At 40.9% G+C, this 21,752-nt stretch overlaps 1 protein-coding gene and 1 pseudogene across 2 annotated transcripts in view; one reads left to right on the top strand and one right to left on the bottom strand.

Moving 5' to 3' along the window:
* The window catches only part of GPR158 (G protein-coupled receptor 158), a 334,424-nt gene extending 332,091 nt beyond the window's left edge, over positions 1 to 2,333 (bottom strand). The window contains exon 1 of the mRNA XM_084867984.1: positions 747 to 2,333. Coding sequence (XP_084724110.1) covers positions 747 to 1,672 — 926 coding nt within the window. The 5' untranslated portion in view covers positions 1,673 to 2,333. The remainder of the gene's footprint in view (positions 1 to 746) is intronic.
* On the top strand, positions 1,748 to 21,421 carry LOC311620889 (small ribosomal subunit protein uS5-like; annotated as a pseudogene). The gene is made up of 3 exons: positions 1,748 to 1,758; positions 2,021 to 2,210; positions 20,829 to 21,421. The product of its transcript is annotated as a small ribosomal subunit protein uS5-like (transcript).
* Positions 21,422 to 21,752: the final 331 nt, after the last annotated feature.

Genomic DNA, 21,752 nt, shown 5'->3' with positions numbered 1-21,752 from the left:
ATGCAGGAGAATGTGAAGGGCAGGGGAACTTTTAGGTGTGCCTGACACAGAGAATGGGAGAGAGGGGATCAAGGAAGGAGGTGTGAATTTCAGGGAGGAGGGAAATGGGGAGAAGGAACTGACCAAATTGCAGAGTATGGATCCTGAAGACAGCTGAGCTGTAGTGACTGACTCACTGCTGAGGGAACAGAACTGCCAATGGGGGGTGCCCTGTCTTAACTAAAACAGACCTGTGCCCTAAAGGACACACATAGGAAGCAAGCAGAGCTACCCTGAAGGGGCAGAAATGAGTGACTCCTCTGGGTCCCTTTTATCTCACATCGGGTGCTGGCCCTTGGGTGCCTGGCTGGCTCAAGGGAGCTCCCCAAGTTCCTCCCAGGTTCCCTAGCATCACCCCTGACTGGGAACACACAGCTGCTCTCTGCTCTCCCAGGAATTGAAGAAAAGGTTGGGACATCAAAGGTTTTCCTCAGCTCTACCCGCGCTCTCACCAACTCCCCAGTCCCTAGCTCCTTGCAGGGAAACTGATCTGAGAGAAGCTTTCGCTGAGTGCCTGAAGCCGACCAAGGTGAGGCGCTTTTAGTTCCCAAGCACAGGAGCCAGCGTGGGGTGCCGCTCAGCCTCTGCTGGGAGGGCGGGAGGCGTAAGCGTCACATCCAAGTGTTCCTTCCCTACACGCGCACCCACCCACGAAACTGGAAGAAAGGATTTGCTTTGGCTTTTTTTTTTTTTCCATCCCTCCCTACCTGAATTCTGGGACCAAGTTAGGCTGCAACCCGTAGAAAGCAGCGGAGAGAGTGACCAGCCATCCGGGCTTGTAACTCCCGTTCTCGCACTCCAGATAAGGCGGAGACCACTTGACAGGGCTCTTGTCCCCTCCAAGCCCATCTCTGCGCCGCCGCCAGCTGTGGCCCAGGCCCCGGGGGCCCTGGTTGGAGCCCCGCCGCTGCACATGGGTCCGCCACTTGCGCCGGAGGCCGTGGAACCACTCGGTCTCCAGCGTGGCGTTGGCCAGGTGGTGGGCCGAGGAGGACAGGTCCTGGAGCAGAATCCGGCTCTCCTCCCGCGTGGCCTGGAGGAAGACCTGCGGGGCGGCGGGCGCGGCCGCGGGCGTGGACAGCGACGGGGTGCTGAAGGTGATGGCCGCCCGGCAGATGCTGGGCTCGCCCTCCAGGAGGCTCCGCACGAGCGCCTGGTACCACTCCAGGTCGTCCTGCAAGTTCTGCTCCCGCGACTTATTGCTTTGCAGCATCATGTTGAGGAAGTTGGTGGCGTGTGTCAGCGTGTCCAGCGCCCCGTGCAGGGAAGGATGGGAGCTGGCGAGGGCTGACGACTTCCCCGGCAGGCCCGCCAACTCATAGCGGCCGGAGCAGTTGGCTCGCTTCAGCTGGAGGGAGTCCCCGGTGTAGAGGTAAGAGGCCACGTCCACGGGCACCTCCTCGGAGAGTTTCTGCGCCAAGATGGTGCCATCGACGGAGCGGCTCCCGGGAGCCCAGGGGTCCGAGGCAGAGGCTCGAGCCGCCGGCTGCTGCTGGGCGTGCTGCTTCGCCCTCAGGGTCCTCTCTCGAGGGAATCCCGGCCGTCCCGCAGGGTCGCGGCTGGCCCCGGCAGCTCCCAGTCCCAGAGGAGCGAGCAGGAAGCAGAAGAGTAAAGAATAAGCCATGGCTCCCATCTGCCTCTCTCTCTCTCTCTCAAAGAGGAGAGGAGGTAAAGGGAGGAGGAGTCACTTTTTAATTTTTGGTCGTCAATGTATCAACAGTAAGACTTTGCCTAGGAGTCTTCCCCGCCTTCTTCAGATGGCACCCAGTCGAAAAGGACTTTGAGATAAGAATGTCTCCAAATTGGCCCTTTGGCTAAGCTACCATCACAGGAAATCGAATCACCTGTGGCAACGCTGGCTGCAGCCGCTCCGCGGTGCGTCGGCTGGCTGGGGACTTACGCACCTCACAGCCTAGAGCCGAACAGGTTACCTCCCTCTTGGCTCCCCGGCAGCTATAGTTAGCCTGCTTACGTCTTTCAGCTCGGCCGCTCCCGCCGCCGCCGTTCTCATCGAGGTGCGTTCAAGAGCTGGTGCAGCTGATGCTGCCGCCGTGGCCGCCGAAAACGCTGCTCCATCATCTCACCCGCGGCAGGTCGTTCCCGCCTCCAGGCTCGGCTCCTCCTCCCGGTTCGCTTCCCCCGAGGCGCGGGGCGCGCGCGCCCACAGACCCGTACCGCGAGCGCAGGAGCCAGCCTCACAGAGCGGAGGTTGCTTTTAAGACGATTGTCCTCTGGGGTCCAGAGGGCCAGGCAAGCTGGTCAGTGAAGCTTTAGGTTTGCCCACAAACCACACGCCTGCCTCCTCCTCTCCGTGCTGTCGGGTGGAAAGCTGTTTTAAAGAGGCAGCTTGGCCGCAACCAAACCCTTGCAGGGCGGCTTCAAGCCGTCCTGTTCTCTGTGTGGCCGACTCCTCTGTCAATCAGCTGGCTGCTATTTGTTGGGAAATGGGGCGGGAGCTGTCCAGTGCTGAATCCGAGGCGGCACAGAGGAGGCGCTTGAGGAGGCGGTGGCGCGAGATGCAGCAGAGCTGAGTCCTTTTCACCCACTCGCGTTCCCCGATGACTCTGAAAGCTGAGGGGGTGAGATGAGGTAGGCGGGAGGTGGGGGAGAGCAGAGCTTTTGTGGCTCAGAGCAAAGGAAACTTGAACGTACTGAGGAGGAAGGAGTTGGCGTCTTGCCTGCTCAGTTCAATCAGCCTTTTCTTTCGCCTGAAAAAGAGGGAGAAAGGAGTTTTCATTTCTGACTTAAATCAGAGGGGAAGGACGTAGGATGGAGACGTGTGCTCCCCAGCATCTGCTCATTTTTGGCAAATCATCAAATCCTCCTTCTTGTTGCTTAAAGAAATTATTAAAACCTACTTGCAGAGGTCTTAGCTATTAGAGAGTAATGGAGACATCTACTGGCTGAGGTTTTTTTTGGGGGGATGTCAGATTTAAAGAACCTGTGCTTGAAAGGGTGCCAAGATGAAGGGAAGGGATAAAGGTAAGCAAGTGAATATGTAGAAGAGAGAGAACTTGTGCAAGGGACAGGACTCCATCTGTAAAATAATGAGTGACTCTGTTGAGTGAAAAGGGAAGTCATCCCTAGAGACTGGGACATCATTCCTGCAGATTGGAATATCCCAGCAGAAGAAAGAAGAGCTGAATAAGTATGCCAAGACTTCTCCCCAATTACTGGGAATTTCCTTAACAGTTGTCTAATTGTTATGGTGGGTTATTTTTGTTGTTGTTGTTGTTTGTTTGTGTGTGTGTGTGTGTGTGTGTGTGTGTGTGTGTTTTGAAGCTTTAAAAATGTCTTCTGACATTTTGAAAATACTAATTAGTACTAAAGATGTAGTATTTTACGCACCTCCATTTTCCATATGCACCTCCATTTTCAATTTTTCAAATTCCCCAAGAAAGATAAATGAGAAATCCCAAATTCACTTCAAATCCCAACTAATAAAAATGTCACTTGTAGCATTCTAAAATATCACTGATTAGATTTACTTTATCATTTTATTTTATTCTCCCCATTGAGAAAATACCTAAGCACTGAAATGAAAGCTCCAAAGAGCAAAAGTCTGACTACATTGATCCCTGTAGTGTCTTTTTGTTGTTGTTGTTGTTGTTGTTAATACTCACCAGAGGATATTTTTTTCCATTGATTTATTATTTTAGACAGAGTGGAAGGGAGGGAGAGAGACATAGGGAAACAATCAAGCCTGCAACTGAGGTTCTTGTTCTTGACTACAATCAAATCCGCAACTCTAACCACTGAGCTAACTAGCTAAGGTAATCACCGTAGTATCTTGAGCACCTAGAAAACACAGAAATACCTGACATGTAGTATGTTCTCATTAAATATTTCCTAAAGAAATGAGTAAACCAGAATATTATGATGATAAAGCTAATTTAAAAATTCATCTCCATACCTAAGAATTCTGCCTGATATGTCATTAATGAGTGCTTTTGGAATAAGACATAGAAATCAGTTTTTCAAATTGCAGCACATGGTCTTCAAGTGAGTTTTTATAGCTATGCAAAAAATGGTTACTAAATTTGTATTTATTTAAAAATATATTCATGTCCATATTCAACTTTTGTTTAAGCTTTGCTTTGTAGTGTATGCTCCTTTACTGAATAAAGATTGCCTCAGTTTAATGCTTTACTATAGCACCTGAAGTAATCATACATAACAAGAGAATTTCTGTTTAATTTCTCAGAGTATACAATTGATTTCCATATATTTAACCATCTAAAGACTGAATGTATTTTTGTCATTAATCAATTTTAATATATATAACTTATTAATAATTATTTAATTGCCCTTAAAAAGGAAGGCATAATTTTATTAATAGGCCCTTTTATTAGAACTTAATGACACAGTGTAATTGAAAGATCTGGGTTCTGGTCTTCCCATTGTTTTAAGCAAGGTATATGACCACTGACAAGACATTTAAAGTTTCTATGTCTTGGGGTACAAATTGTACCTGGGCTTCAAGATCTAGCATTAAAATAGTATGGAAATGGCATCTGAGCCACTTTCCAGGAGTGCCTATCCTTCCCATGGTGCACATCTAGAAAAAAAAAAAAAAAAAGAGGAAAAAAATGCTACGAGAAGCTCTTGCAAGTTTAGCATTTCCTTCAGTCTAAATTAAAAACAAACAAACAAACAAACAAAACAAAAAAACTGTGAGAAACCAAGATGGAGGCATAGGTAAACACCTATACTGCTGCTTCACACAACAATTTCAAAACTACAACTGTAAGGCAGAGTGGACATCAGAAAGCTGGCTGAGTGGTAATTCTACAACTTGAAGGAAAGAGAAAAGGACACTAAGGCTCAGAGGAGCTGTGCAGGTGATGAGACCAGTGCATGCAGAAAAAGCAGGTGGCTGAATACACAGCTGGCTTGCAGTGCACGGAGCGGGTGGGCAGCAAGTGCACAGCTAGACTGAGGCATCTTAAAGGGAAGTGGAGAGGAGGACAGGAAGAGATTAGCCAAAGAACTTATATGCATACATGCATAACCCATAGATACAGACAACAGGGCAGTGAAGGTCTGGGGAGGTAGTGGGAGCAGGTAGAAAGGTAAATGCAGATGGAGGGGGAATGTGGAACATCTGTAATACATTTAATAATAAAGATAAATTTTTAAAAAGAAAAACAAAGAAACATAACAGAAACATATCTCAACAAAGAATAAAATTACTGCACATGTTCTGATGAAAATATTTTCAGGAATGAGAATGATGAACATAAGTATGAGTTTAGGTACAAAACAGCTTTGCAGATCTGTGACTTAGATTGTGTGTGTGTGTGTGTGTGTGTGTGTGTGTGTGTGTGTGTGTGTTTAGTTACTTTTGCTATCCCTAAAGAAAAATAAGTGGAGGCAAAGAAAATTTAAGATTTCCTATTCAAGTTCTGTTCAATTGTTCTCTCCTTCTCTTCCTTTTCTTTTGACATTCATCAAATGCTCAGTGACAAATTAGCTAAAAGGTTGAATTGTCCCCAGGGAAAGAGAAAATAGGATTTCCACACCTGTGAGGTGGTTACTGAAATTTACATAAAAGTGTCTTCTTTTGATTGCTTTTGGTGCTAGAATTTAAGTATGTCTGATGCAGAAGCTCAAATCCTGTGATATATATATATATATATATATATATATATATATATATATATATAAATCATTTCTACGTGTCATTTTGATGTACCATTTAGAATGAATAGTTTCAGGGAAAATATTGCCTGATCCTTATCAACAGCTCCCTATTCAGACAAAGGGGAATTAAGAGAAGTTTTGGCACAAGACACTTTCAGCTCTTTTTGTCAATGAATGTTCTTCAATAATGGGGCTGACTTCAAGTATACATTGCCATCACTTATCACAGTAGCTGGGGAGGGATGGGTTCATTATGAGTTCTCTGCAGAAATAACAAGTTATTACATATTGCATAGAAAAAGCAGAGTAGAGAACAGAAAGCTAAAAGGAGAAACAATTTGCAAGAATCTGCAGTATCCTAAGTATCAAATGTAATGAAAAGTATCTGTTTCAATTGTTTGTTTTTATTTCTCAGGTCAGATATTTTATAGTAAAAAAAAAAAAATTAAAACTCAATAAAGTAAGAAAACTTTTCTGAATGTCAAGATTGTTTTTAATGCAAATGGGCTAACCAAGAACTGAAGAGAATCTCTTTACTTGAAGAATAATTTGTGATCTCCAGTAGAAGCAATATCCAAGTATCAGAAAGTAGTTACATTTAATCCAGCCTGTAAAAACATATGAACCAAGTGGTGGTCAGAATCTGTTTCTTTCCTACAGTACTGTGAAAGAGTGAGGAATATATCCTATTATATCTCCATAAACAGAAATACTAGTGCAAACATATTTAACCCAAATACCTCTTTGGGGCATCAAAATTTAATCTCTTTCTTATTACTGCTCCTCTCATTCTTCATTACTCATCCTGGCATTCCAGGATCTTTACTAATGTTTTTGCCCATCTCACCATTTCTTTAGCATAAAATGATGTTCAACATCATTAGTCTTTAGGGAAATGAAAATGAAAACCACAAGATACCATTAGTTACCCACTAGAATGGCATCTATAATAATAAAAGCATAATATGCTAATTAGGCCAGACAGCCAAACAATCTTCTGGACATCATTCCAGATGTCCTTCCAGACTGAATTTGTGGCAGCAGGGGCCAAGGCAGAGGCAGTTAGGGGTGATCAGCAGGCAGGTGAGCAGTTAGGGCCAATCAGGCAGGCAGAGTGGTTAGGGGCAATCAGACAGGCAGGCAAGCAGTTATTGGGCCTCTAGTAATAACAAACGCTGGTGAAGATGTGGAAAAGGCCCTAACTGGTTTGGTTCAGTGGATAGAACATTGGCTTACATACTCAAGGGTCCCAAGTTCAATTCAGGTCAAGGACATGTATCTTGGTTGCAGGCATATCCCTAATGGGGGGTGTGCAGAAGGCTGATTGGTGTTTCCTCTCATCAATGTTTCTAACTCTCTATCCCTCTCCTTTCCTCTCTATAAAAAAATCAATAAAATATATATATTTTTAAAAGATGTGGAAAAACAATATCCTTTTTACACTGTTGGTAGAAATGAAAAGTGGCATGGTCACTTTGAAAAACATATTAGCAATTTTTCAAAAAATTTCAATGTAAATTACCATATGACCCAGAAATTCTGTCCATAGGTATTTACATAAGAACATTAAGAATGTACACCCAACACAAAGATGTGTATGTGAATGTTCACAGCAGAATTATTCATAATACATCAAATATAAAAACAACCTAAAGGCCCATCAACTAGTAAGTGGATAGACACAGTGTGCTACAGCCATATAATAGAATACTATTCAGCCATAAAAAGGAGCAAACTGCTGACACATGCTATGTCATGAACAAAGCTCAAAAACATTGCACTAAATTAAACTAGACACACGAGACTGCATATTGTGTATCTATGAAATGTCCAGAGAGGCATATTTATAGAAACAAAAGGTAGATAAGTGATTGCCTGAACCTGCAAATGGGAGCAAGACCTGTATAGTTTTATGATCCAGTTACCCACAATAAATTTAATAAAAAATAAAAGCTTAGAAAATATATTATTTAGGACACATCAAAGTACAGTAAAACCATAAAGTAAAGCAAGGGAATAAAAAATGCAAAACAAAAATGGTCTCTTTCTTAAACTGGATAATAAATATGCAGGTACTCTATTTTAAGCCATTCGTACACATTATAGAGTATCTTATATGTATGATATTTTCACATTTAAAAAAATATCTCCAAAGGATTCCAAAATGATGGCCAGGAGGATGGCAGTAAGGGAGAGAGTTCGAGTGAGTGAAAGAGTGAAAGGGGAGTGTGTGGACGTGTGTAGCATGTGTGTTTGAGTGAGTGACATCTAGATCTCAGAAGACTTTGAGGGATGATAACTGAGCTCTCATGGTCAGGTAGCCTCTGCTTCTGCTGCAATCTCTTCCACAGAGGCCATGCCATCTTGAAGAAGAGAGCCCAGCCTCACTTCTACCCAAGGGGCTCTCAGACACCACCCAGGATTCTACAACCACTCTGGCCAGAGACCTGCTGCCTTGGCTTCCAACTCACAGACATCGGGACTTCAGCCTCCCAGCTGAGGGCTACTATGAGTTTAAAAGAGTGCTCCCCTCCTGCCAGCATGATGCCTGAGCCCCAGGAACTGTGATAGTGTCAGCAGCCACACTAGAAGCTGCCACCCACATCCACCTGAGGAGCAGCCACTCCACAACCACAAGAGGAGCAGTCACTGCCTGTGACCACCTGAGGAACATCTGCCCTATGACTACCCAAGGGGCAGCCACCACCCACAACTGCCTGAGGAGCAGCCACCGCCCACAACCGTATAACTCACCAACAAGTCCACCACTGCAGACAGAGACCCCATGTAGGATGAAAACCTACATCCTTCAGAGAAAGCAAAAATGGGGAGACATAAGAAGAACCACCAAAGGAAAGAAGAGGAATGGCCCCAAGCAACTAAATGAAATAGAGGCATGTAATATGTCAGAAAAAAATTTCAGAACAAGGGTCATACAGTTTATAAACCAGATGGATGAAAAAATCAAGAACCTATGTAAGAATCAGGAGGAAATGAATATTGATATAGCTATAATAAAAACAATATGAAGCTTTCAACAATAAACTAGGAAAAGCAGAGAACCAAATTAGTGAATTAGAAGACAGGGGAGCAAAACACACCAAATCTGAACTGCAATTGGAGGGAAAAAAATCAAAAGACAGGAGGAAAACCTAAGGGAGTTTTGAACATGAAAAGAAGCAGCATACATAAAATATGGGTGTAAGAATGATAAGAAGAGGAGCAAGAGTTAGAAAACCTATCTGAAGAAATAATGTCAGAAAATTTCCCTGATTTGGGGAAGAAAAAAGTCACACAAGCACAGAGTTCCAATCAAGATGAACCCAAAAAAAAACCCACACCAAAACATGCCATAATTACAATGGCAAATAGTAATGACAAAGAGAGAATCAAAAAGTCTGCAAGAGAGAGACAGAAAGTTACCTACAAGCATTCTCCCCTTAGATTATCAAATGATTTCTCAACCAAAACACATCAGGCCAGAAAGTAATGGAAGGAAGTTTACAAAGTGATGCAAAGCAGGGGACTGAATCCAATTATACTCTCTCCAGCAAAGCTAACGTTCAAAATTGAAGGGGAAATCAGGAGCTTCACAGACACACACACACAAAGGCTAAGGGAGTTTATCACTATCAAGCCAGCAATGCAAGAAATGCTAAAGGGACTGTTGAAAGAGAGAGATAGAGATGAGAGAGAGAGAGAGAGAGAGAGAGAGAGAGAGAGAGAGAGAGAGAAAGAGAGAGAGAGAGAGAGAGAGAGAGAGAGAGAGAGAAAGGAAGGGAGAGAAAGGAAGAAGGAGGAGGAGGAGGAGGAGGAGGAGGAGGAGGAGGAGGAAGAGGAGGAGGAGGAGGAGGAGAAGGAGAAGAAACAACACAGGCACAAAAAATAAAAAAGGCTACAAGCAAGTCCCTGTCAATAATAACCTCAAACATAAGTGGCCTAAATGTTCCAATCAAAATACATTGAGTGGCTGAATGAATAAGAAAACATGACCCATATATATGCTATCTACAAGAGACCCACCTCAGAACAAGAGGGTCACACAGACTGAAAGTGAAGGGATGGAAAATATCTTTAAGGCAAATAGAAATAAAAAATAAAAAAAAGTGGATGCCAATACTTATATCTGGCAAGCTAGACCTCAAAGTGAAAGCCATAACAAGAGATAAGGAAGGCCACTTCATAATACTAAAGTGATTGATACAAGAGGATATAACTCTGGTAAACATATTGTGCCCAAGCAGGAGCACCCGAATACATAAAAAAAATTACTTCTGGAAGATATCAAGCGAGAGATCAACAGCAATATAATCATAATAGGGGACTTTAATACTCTACTGACATCACTGGATAAATTCTCTAGGAAAAAAAAAAAATCAGCAAAGAAACTGCAAGCCTAAATGACTCCCTAGATCAAATGTACTTAATTGACATCTTCAGAACATTGCACCACAAAGCTACAGAATATATATTCTTCTCAAGTGCACGTGGGACATTTTCAAAGATACACTACATATTGTGACACAGGCAAAGTCTTTCCAAAATCAAGAAGATCAAAATGATATCAAGCATCTTCTCAAATCACAATTGAATAATATTAGAAATCAAATACAATAAAAACAATAAAAAAAATTCAAACATTTGGAGGCTGAATAGCATACTGTTAAACAATGATTGGGTTACAAAGGACATCAAAGAAGAAATTTTTAAAAACCTGGAAATGAATGACAATGAAAACACAACAATCCAAAACCTATGGGACAAAGTGAAATCAGTCCCGAGAAGGAAATTCATAGCATTAGAGCCTACCTCCAAAAAAAAGAAAGAAAAAAAGCTGGCAATAAATTATCTAACTCTACAACTTAAAGAATTAGAAAGAGAGCAACAGGAAATGCCCAGAGTGAGCAGAAGAAAGGAGATAATAAAGATCAAAGCAGAAACAAATGACACAGAGACAGAAAAGGCAATACAAAAGATCAATGAAACCAAAAGCTGATTCTTTGAAAAGATAAACAAGATTGATGAATCTCTCACCAGACTCACCAAGAAGCAAAGAGAGAGGACCCAAATAAACAAAACCAGATATGAAAGAGGTGAAATAACAAACCCCCATAGAAATACTATGAACAACTCTATTCCAACAAACTAAATAACCTAGAGCAGTTGTTGGTAAATTCATTAGTCAACAGAGCCAAATATCAACAGCACAACGATTGAAATTTCTTTTGAGAGCCAAAAACTGACTTCTGTGCATGGGCCACAAAGTTGTAATCACACTGTACATGCATGCCCATATGTGGAATTTTATGGAAGACCCACCCTCGAGGGGCCAAAGGGCCGCATGTGGTTCCTGAGCTGTGGTTTGCCAATCACTGACCTAGAGTAAATGGACATATTCCTAGAAAAATGCAACCTTCCAAAACGTAATCAAGAATCAAAAAATTTCAACAGGCCAATATTTAAGGAGGAAATTGAAGCAGTAACCAAAAAACTTCCAGCAAATAAAAGCCTGGGGTCAGACAGATTCACAGGGGACTTTTACCAAAAATTCAAAGAAGAACTAAAACCTGTACTTCTCAGACTATTCAAAAAAATTCAAGAGGGAGGCACACTTCCAAGCTCTTTTATCAAGCCAGCATTGTCTTAATCCCAAAACCAGTTAAAGACACTACAAAGAAAGAGAATTACAGGCCAATATCCATATCCCTCAAGAACATAGATGCTAAAATCCTCAACAAAATTCTAGCAAATCAGCCGAAACCAGTTTGGCTCAGTGGATAGAGCGTCAGCCTGCGGGCTGAAAGGTCCCGGGTTTGATTCCGGTCAAGGGCATGTACCTTGGTTGCAGGCACATTCTCTCTCATCGATGTTTCTAACTCTCTATCCCTCTCTCTTGTTCTCTGTAAAAAATCAATAAAATATATTTTTAAAAATTCTAGCAAATCAAATCCAGCATTACATTAGAAAGATCATACATCATGACCAAGTGGGATTTATTCCAGGAATGCAAGGTTCTTACAATATCCACAAATCAATAAACATGATACATCACATAAGCAAATTGAGAGACAAAAATTACATAATCATTTCAATTGATGCAGAAAAAGCATTTGACAAAATCCAGCATCCTTTATTGATAAAAACTCAGCAAAATGGGAATAGAGGGATCATACCTCAACATAATAAAAGCCTTATATAACAAACCTACAGCTAACATCATACTCAATGGGTAAAAACTAAAACCACTTCCCCAAAGAACAGGAATAAAACAGGATGCCCAATTTCACCACTCCTGTTGGACATAGTACTGGAAGTGGTAGCCATAGTGACCAGACAAGAAAAAGAAATAAAAGGCATCCACATTGGAAAAGAAGAAATAAAGTTGTCTTTATTCACAGATGACATAATATTGTACATAGAAGACCCTAAAAACTCCATCATTAAACTACTAGAACTAATAAATGAGTTTTGCAATGTAGCAGGATACAAAATTAACACCCAGAAATCTTTGGCTTTTTTATACACCAGTAATGAACTCACAGAAAGAGAAACTAAAAAAATCTTTTTTAGCATTCAACAAAAAATTAGGATACCTAGGAAAAAACTTAACCAAGGAGATAAAGGACCTGTACTCAGAAAATAACAGGATGCTGAAAAAAGAGATAGAGGAACACATAAACAAATTAAATAATATGCCTGTTCATAATTAGTAGAATCAACATCATTAAAAAGTCCCTCCTACCCAAAAGCAATCTATTGATTCAATTCAATCCCCATTAAAATACCAATGGCATACTTCAAAGACCTAAAACAAACTCTCCAAAAATTCATCTGGAATAAACCCCTAATAGCTTCAGCAATCTTAAGAAAGAAGAACAAAATTGGAGGGATCACAATACCTAATATAAAGCTATACTACAAAACCACTGTTCTCAAAACTGCTTGGTCTAGTACAAGAACAGACATAAAGATCAATGGAACAGAAAAGAGAACCTAGACATAGATCCAAGCCATTTGTGCAATTAATATTTAACAAAGGAGGCAAGATCATACAATGGAGTCAAGACAATCTCTTCAATAAATGGTGTTGGGAAAACTGGACAGATAAATGCAAAAAATGAAACTAGACCACCAACTTACACCATACACACACAAAAAAATAAACTCAAAATGGATAAAGGACTTAAACATGAAATGGGAAACCATAAAAATCCTAGAAAAAGCCATGGCAGCAAAATAGCAGACATGTCGGAGCAGTATCTTTACTTATACAGCTCTTAGGAAAATGGAAACTAAGAAGAAAATAAACAAATGGGACTACATCAAAATAAAAATTTCTGCACAGCAAAAGAAACCATCAACTAAACAATAAGAAAGTCCACTGCATGGGAGAACATATTTGCCAATGTTATCTCTGATAAGGGTTAAATTTCCAAAAATTATAGGGAACTCATACAACTTAACACAAGGAAGATAAACAATCCAATCAAAAAATGGGCAAATAATCTAAATAGACACACTTTGAAAGGAGACATACAGAAAGCCAAGAGACATATGAAAACATGCTCAAAGTCACTAATCATCCAAGAGATGCAAATCAAAACAACGAGGTACTACCTCACACCTGTCAGAATGGCTGTCATCAACAAATCGACAACAGGTGCTGGAGAGGATGTGGAGAAAAAGGAACCCTCCTTCACTGCTGATGGGAATGCAGACTGGTGCAGCCACTGTGGAAAACAGTAATTTACTCAAAAAATTAAAAACGGAACATGAATCAGAAAGGATATATGCACCCCTATGTTCATAGCAACAAAGCTAAGATTTGGAAACAGCCTAAGTGCCCATCAGCAGATGAGTGGATTAGAAAACTGTGGTACATCTGCACTGCTGTAAAAAAGAAGGAACTCTTACCATGTGCAACAGCATAGATGGAACTGGAGAGAATTATGCTATGTAAAATAAGCCAGTCAGAAAATGAGAAATATCACATGATCTCTCTCATTTGTAGAATATAATGAACAACATAAACTGTTGAAGAAAAATAGAACAAGAGACATAGAAGCATCAAACAGACTGTCCAACCTATAAGGAAATGTGGGGAGTGAGGGGGTAAGAAATCAACCAAAGGACTCAGATGAGCATAACCAACGGACACAGATACGGTGGGTGGGCATGTGCTGGTGTGTAGGGGCAGTCAGGAAGAGGTCAATGTTGGATAATGGAGACTTATGTAATACTTTAAACAATAAAAAATTTAAAGAAATAAAAATCTCCAGACTGAAAAACATCAACTGTAAATAGTCATAAGGAATTATGCAGGGGGGATTAACATGTCCTGAAACTGTTGATGATACCGGTAGCTACACCATTGAGTAAAGTTCCTTAAAATCATTGAATTGTACACTTGAAATGGGTACTATGTGAAATGTACTTCAATGAAGTTTGTTTTCAAAGAAACACCAACTCTACGTTTTCTCCACAATTCATTTGACCTTTCAGAATCATCCTTTAATTATATCCAGAATCATCTTACTTTTTATAAACCTATTTTGTATGACACAATTTTTGTTTACTGATTTAATGCTATCTGTAAATATCTATGTGTGGATAGCCACTTTACTGATACAATTCATTATTTTATTTTATTTTATTTTATTTAACAAATAAATACCTATTGGGGGCCTACTATGTACTAGATACTGCTCTAGATACAGGTGATATGGCAGTCAAATTCCTGCTATCGTGGTGCTTACATTCCACAGAGAAGACCAACAGTAAGCAAATGAAAAATAACTGAATTTTCGAATGTAATAAGTTCTGTGAGGAAAAAACAAAGTAGGATAAAAAAGATTTATAGAGATTGGCAGTCAGAGAAATCACCTCTGGTTAATTGGCATTGAATAGAAAAGTGAATGGCATGAAAAACTGATGCATGAGAAGACCAGAACAACTTTCCCAACAGAAAATAATGATCATGAAAGCCCTGAAAGAAAATCAAGCCTGATCTGTCCCAGGAATAGCAAAAGTGACTTTGTGGTTAAAAGCAAAGAAAAGAAGGAGGGAAATAGAATGCAGGATCAAATCACATAGGGCTTTGTGCACTATGGTAATGACTTTCAGTTTTATTACAAGGACAATGGAAGTTATGGGAGAATTTTGACAGGAGTGATAAAATCAAGGGGGCTGCTATATAGAGTGGGAGAGGGCAAGGATAGAAGCAGAGAGACAAGTGAGGAAGCTGTTGTAGTAGTCAATGTAAGAAATGGCAATGGTTTGAACTGGAAGTGGAGGGAAAGCAGGAAGATAATGGTCAAGACGGTTGAAAGTTGTTAATGAGGATCATCATTTTCTGAAAGTCAATAACATTATCCATTAGCACCCTCTGTATATTAGATGCAAATAAGATTTTTCTAGTGTCAGAATAATATCAATATATATAAAATAATTTTTGCAACCTCTATTTGGGAGTAGAAACCCAAATTTAGGTTAAAAGCTATTTTTATTTTTAGAAAAATCACTATTCTTACCTATCAGTGTAAAAGTGCTTATGTTTAATTATAAAATGAGCAGAATATATTAATAGAAATTTCAAAAGAGAAGAAACATATGTGGCATATGAAGAAAATGGTCAATCTCAATAGTAACTATGGAAATGCAAATAAAAATATGAGATACATGTTAAATCTATATGATTGGCAAAAAGTAAAGAGTCCAATAATCCTAAATTATTGGCACTAGATGTTGAAAGGATAGAAGAGATGTGAATTCACAAATTTCCTTATGCACTATTGATAAAATTGTAAATTAGTGTGATCATTTTGGAAAATAATCTAGCATTATCTTAAAATGTAAAGCATTCACCTCAACTATGATCCAGCTTTTCCACTCTTGATAGATACACAAAAGAAATTCTGGCACATGTATACCCTGTGATATGTACAGGACTTTTAATAACATCACAGTTTAAAGAAGCTGAAGAAAGGAAAGGGGAGGGAAGAAAAGAAATAGCTATCAATTTTCATTATGTCTATGGCTTTGTCACCAAATGAATGATCCTTGTGGGCTATATAACCCCCTCACCCTTTACAATTCACTGGGCTAACAAGTCTGACAAAGCAATGGTGAAAATGCTCCAGCAGTGCCAAATATATTTCTCAGAACACAGTCATCTTTTCTAGCTGACTTTTCCCAGTAGTTAACAGTCCACTTGTGGCAAGAGTCAGTGCCCTGACAGGCCTCTGGAGGAGGTATTTGGGATCAGGAAAGGTTTTCAATGCCTACCTTCAACCATATCTTTGTGATAATAACAATTGTTATTCATGCTCTGCTGAGCCTTCATCTTTAGGCAGCACTTCAGGTTGAAGTTTGATTTCCCCGTAGGAGAGTCAAGTCTGTTTTTTCCCTTCCCTATCAGTCTCTAAACTTACGGGGTCCTAGAAATATTCTAGGCCTCCACTGTGCCACCTCCAAGACCAGCTGGCCCACTTTCCAGATGGAGCCAACATCATCTTCTATCTGATTCATAAATCATGAACAGAAGGTGAGGAAATGAGAAGCTGTGTACCCACTGGGAAAGGAGCTCAGCTTCCAGCATGGGGTGCACACCAAAATCACAAAGGCACAACATAATTCTCCAGAAAACCAGCTTTAATTAGTGACAGAGCAGCCTGGTTCCAGATTAAATTATCCTGGATTTTGAAAACAAACAGTAATATTGAAATTCTAAGACTTACCACAAATTGAATTTGACATATTTCATGATGTGTGTTATGACAATTATGGCACCTGAAGATTACATATAAATAGTAAATAAGCCACTCACATATTTGACAATAATAGCAATTTCTTGGATTTCCTCAGACAACAATGGAAAAGAGGAAAAAAATAGTTTATGAGCTTTTCTCTTGCCTCAAGGGCACAGGACACTGCTTCAATTCTCCTTCCCTAAAAAGAATATAAGGTGTGAACTCAGGGAAGAAGTCTGACTTCCCACAGAACCTGAGTTAGAGAGTCGTCTTTTAGACCTCTTGGCAGGAGAAAAAAGCTAGATGCCTGTGTTCATCCTGTCTTCATTTAGAAGTCAAAAGTATCAGGTCAGGTCCCTCGGACAATAGACAAGCAGAGATAAGCACTGCATGGGGGCTTCTTTTAAACATGGAGAAAGTAGAAACAAGTTGCCGTTTAGTAGGAGAAGGTGGGAAGGACAGCTAGATGTATTAAGCAACCAGAGAAATAGCCATATTTTCAGTACAACATAATAGTGTTTAGATATAGTATAACATAATAGTGTTTAGGCATTATAAATAACTTTTTACTACTTAACTCATTTCTAGTAAATTAGGAATCAAAGTGAGAAAGGCCAGATCACAGAATACCTAATAAAAAATAGCAGAGGACTTTACACTTCATTCACAGAAAAGAAAAAAAGAAAAAAAGGAAAAAAAAAAGATATTGCTCAGGAATAGCCTCTATATTGCCAAATGACTTCTGAGTTGGAAGATTCTTAAAAATCAGAATAGAGCTTTCTGCGAATTATGATGTTGTTTTCCCCTCCAGGTTACTGGCTTTGTACTACAATGTTTATCAGGGGAGTTGGGCTTCTCCCATTTTCATACCCATTCCCTCCTGGGATGAAGGTAGATTTAGGACAAGGATCAGGAGATAACTGAGTCGCAGTGCTAAAAAGTAGATTTTTAAAAAATAATTATTTACTGTTGAAAGTATTACATATGTCCCCTGTTTTTACCCATTAACCCCCTCCAGACCGCCCCCACCCCAGCTCCCTACCCCAAGCCCTCACTACCTTATTGTTGGTGTCCATGGGCCATGCATCTATGCACTCAAGGTCCTTGGTTGATTACCTCCCACTCACCACCCTTCTCCACCTTCCCTCCAAGATACTGCACTCTGTTCCATGCTTCCATGTCTATGGGTCTACTTTGTTCATCATTTTATGTTGTTACTTAGATTCTACATATAAGTGAGATCATGTGATATTTGTCTTTCTTTGACTGACTTATTTCATTTAACATGATACTCTCCAGATCCCTCCAATCTCTGAAAAGGTAAGAGATTCTTCCTTTTTACTGCTGCATAGTATTCCATAATATAAATGTACCATAGCTTTTGTATCCCTTCAACTACTGATGGGCACTTGGGCTGTTTCCAGATCTTAGTTATTGTAAATTGTGCTGCAATGAACATAGAGGTGCATACATTCTTTCTAATTGGTGTTTTGGGTTTCCTAGGATACATTCCTAGAAGTGGGATCACTGGGTCAAATAGTAGTTCCATATTTCATTTTTTTGAGGAAACTTCATACTGTTTTCCATAATGCCTGCACCAGTCTGCATTACCACCAGCAGTGTACTAGGGTTCCTTTTTCTCCACATCCTTGCCAGCACTTCCCATTTGCTGATTTGTTGATGGTAGCCATTCTGACACCTCATTGTCATTTTAATTTGCATCTCTCTGATGATCAGTGACTTTAAACATTTTTTCATATGTCTCTTGGCCATCTGTATATCCACTTTGTAGAAGTGTCTATTTAGGTCTTCCTTTTGTTAAGTTGTATGAGCTCCTTATATATTTTGGATATTAACCCTTTATCGGATGTATTATTGCCAAATACATTCTCCCATATAGTGGATCCCCTGTTTGTTTTGTTGGTGGTTTCTTTTGCTGAGCAGCAGATTTTTATTTTTATGTATTCTCATTTGTTTATTTTCTCCTTAGTTTCCTTTGCCCTATGAGTTGTATCTATAAACATATTACTACGAGAGATGTCTGAGATTTTGCTGCCTACAGTTAATTTTTGAAGTGTGAAGAGTAAATAGGATTTAAAGAAATATATCTCTGCACAATGTACTCCCTAAATTCATTTTTAAAATATATATATGTATATAAATGTATATTTTAATCCTGACCTGAGAACAAGTTTTTATTCATTTTTAGAGTGGAAAAGAGAAAGAGAAAGAGAGAGATGAGAGAGAGAGAGAGAGAGAGAGAGAGAGAGAGAGAGAGAGAGAGAGAGAGAGAGAGAGAGAACAGCTGTGTGAGAGAGAAACATGTCTGGACTGGGGTCAAACCCACAACCTAGTTATGTACCCTGACTAGGAATTGAACCCTCAAACTTTTGGTGCACTTCAATCAACTGAACCATTTGGTGAGGACTAAATTCCTTTTTAAAGATTCTTTTTCTTATTTAAACTTGTCATTTGAGCAGCTGAAGTAAAAATATGAGCTCAGGATCTCCCTCTCAGTGAGAGAAGCACCTCCTTCCACACAACATCCTCATTAAGACAAATCTATTAAAACAGTCTCCAATCAAAAGTCAAGAGGAAATCAGATGGGAGGTAAGAAAAAAGTGGCATTGAATAGGCTTGTCAGCCTAGTCATTCTAGATCTCTCTAAGATCTCAAAGTTATCTTTCATAAGCTGTATTTTCCTGGTTGGGTTTCACTTTGTGGAATTTTTTTCTTTCCCCCCCCCCCTTTATTGATTAAGGTATTACAAATGTGTCCTTATCTCCTCATTGTGTCCCCCATCTCCCCACTCATGCCTTTAAACTCACCCACCCCCAGTGTCTGTATCCATTGCTTATGCTTATATGCATGCATAGAAGTCCTTTGGTTGACCTCACCCCCTTAGTCCCGCCCTCCCCTTCCTTCACTCTGAGGTTTGAGCACATGATCGATGCTTCTCTGTCTCTAGATCTATTTTTGTTTATAGGTTTATGGAATTGTTTTTCTTACTATAGGAGTGGTAAGGCATTAAAGTTTAGGGTATGAGCCAAGAATAAAATGCATAAGAAAACAACCGAGCTACCTTTAGGCTAGGTTTCTAAGACATTGGAACAAAAGAAGTCTTTGCAACAGCTTGTGGTCCAGTTGAACTCACCAGGATCAGAAGAGCTACATGCAGGTTGAGTGAAAGCTCTATAGTAATAAACACTATTTATGACTGGAGGTTGCTTTTCACCTCCTACACAGATGGCTCCCTGGAGAATCTCATTTGGTTGGGCTGAATTTGCAGATCCTGATCATTCGTTATGACCAAGACTGACTAATAGCTCCTACTGCCATCACACAGCTGGGAGGTGGCAGGGAGAGGGATACTTATGACTAAGCAGGGTAAGCCAGGGTACATGCCCTTTGAATCTAAGCTGGGCAGATCTCTCCCTCTTACCAGGCACTCTGCGATTCAGAAGCACCTCAGGGGAAAGCCGCATGTTCTCAGAGGAGCCACATGAGGACATATTCAGATGAAATAGTAGGCAGCTGTCACCATGCCTCCATCCTGAACCCTTAGTTTTGCTCCTGTCACACTAACAGCCTTTTCCTGAGGTCTGACCTCTGGAAAACAGGAGTCAAGAGGCTAATCACCCACATTTTGAAACCCCAAACTTTTTTGTTTTTGTACTATCACAAGGTAAGAATCTTAGTGTATAAATTCAGATGTAAATGGAATATGGCTTTTAAATATTCTAGGGGGGGGAATTAATATTTTCTTTAATATTTTACCTCATAAGCAAATAAGAAATTCAGCCTCAGACATTCTGGAAAGATCTACCTTTCTCACACCAGATTGGATTTGAGTATCAGGGCTTCACGCAGTGACAGTGTGGAAACTTACTCCTCTGTCATCTGTTTATTCTACTTACCATCCAAATTCTGATTATACAGACCCAACGGCTCTCTGATAATTGTCAGGCATACATGGTCCACAGGACTCTGTGCTCCACGCAAAGCTGAATTCAGAGATACCTGTGATCTAGAGTTCCCCCGATAGAACAAAAACAAACAAAGTTCAGATACACAAATAATTTTGTAGTGTAAGTATGCTCCATAAAATAGTTAAAACACATACCAAAAAAATTAGTCATTGGCTTCTTTTCTGAGAAAAGACCAAATGGGTACTGCGAGAGGGCGGGGAGCGGGGGGGGGGGGGGGGGGGGGGAGGGGCGGGGGGGGGGGGGAGAAAGGCTGGAATAGGAGGTCTCCGCCTTGCATGAAAAATTTGGCAGTGGTATCCGGGGTCTGGGTCAAGGCCAGGGTTGGGGCAGGGGCTGAGGCTGCAGTGCTCAAGGGAGGTTCGAGGACCAGGAGTGGATCCCCATCACCAAGCTGTGCTGCCTGGTCAAGGACATGAATCTCAAAACCTGGAGATCTATCTATTCCCTTTGCCCATCAAGAATCTGAGATCATTGACTTTTTCTTGGGAGCATCCCTCAAGGATGAGGTCTTGAACATTATGCAGGTGCAAAAGCAGACCTGGGCTGCCCAGAGGACCCAGTTCAAGGCATTTGTCACCATTGGTAACTGCAATGGACATGTTGGTCTGGGTGCTTAGTGCTCAAAGAAAATAGCCACTGCCATTCATCGAGCCATTATCCTGGCTAAGCTCTTTATTGTCCCTGTACAGTGAGGCTCCTGGGGAAACAAAATCAGCAAGCCCCACATGGTTCCTTACACAGTCACTGGCGGCTGTGGCTCTGTACTGGTGCGCCTCATCCCTGCCCCCAGGGGTACGGGCATTGCCTCTGCCCCTATGCCTAAGAAATTTCTGATGATGGCTGGTATTGATGACTGCTACACCTCAGCCAGGGCCTGCACTGCCACCTTGGGCAACTTTGCCAAGGCCACCTTTGATGCCATCTCTAAGACCTACAGCTATCTCACCCCGACCTCTGGAAAGAGACCATGCTCACCAAGTCTCCCTTTTAGGAATTCACTGATCCTCTTGTAAAGACTCACACCAGGGTTTCTGTGCAGAGAATCCAGCCTCCAGCTGTGGCCACCACATAATTTTATATAAGAAAAAGAAAGTGAATTAAGTTTGCTTTAAAGACGTTAGTCATTGTCCATGTGAATTTCAGAGTTAACTGCATGTCCTATGTTTTAAAACTGACAACCCTTCTGTGAATGACCTGTCAATGTTATTCTCTCAGATCTTGTTGCCAACGAGGAGCATATCCAAAAATAGGACCTGGGTCAGGTTTGCTCTGAGATTAGAAACCTCTTCTAATGCTAGACCAGAGGGAACTTTTGTTTCTGGGAAATTATTGT

Source organism: Pipistrellus hanaki, assembly GCF_964339955.1.
Source record: "Pipistrellus hanaki genome assembly, chromosome: 1".
NCBI lineage: Eukaryota > Metazoa > Chordata > Mammalia > Chiroptera > Vespertilionidae > Pipistrellus > Pipistrellus hanaki.
Note: the sequence above shows the minus strand (reverse complement) of the source record. Positions and strands in the feature narration are given on the sequence as shown.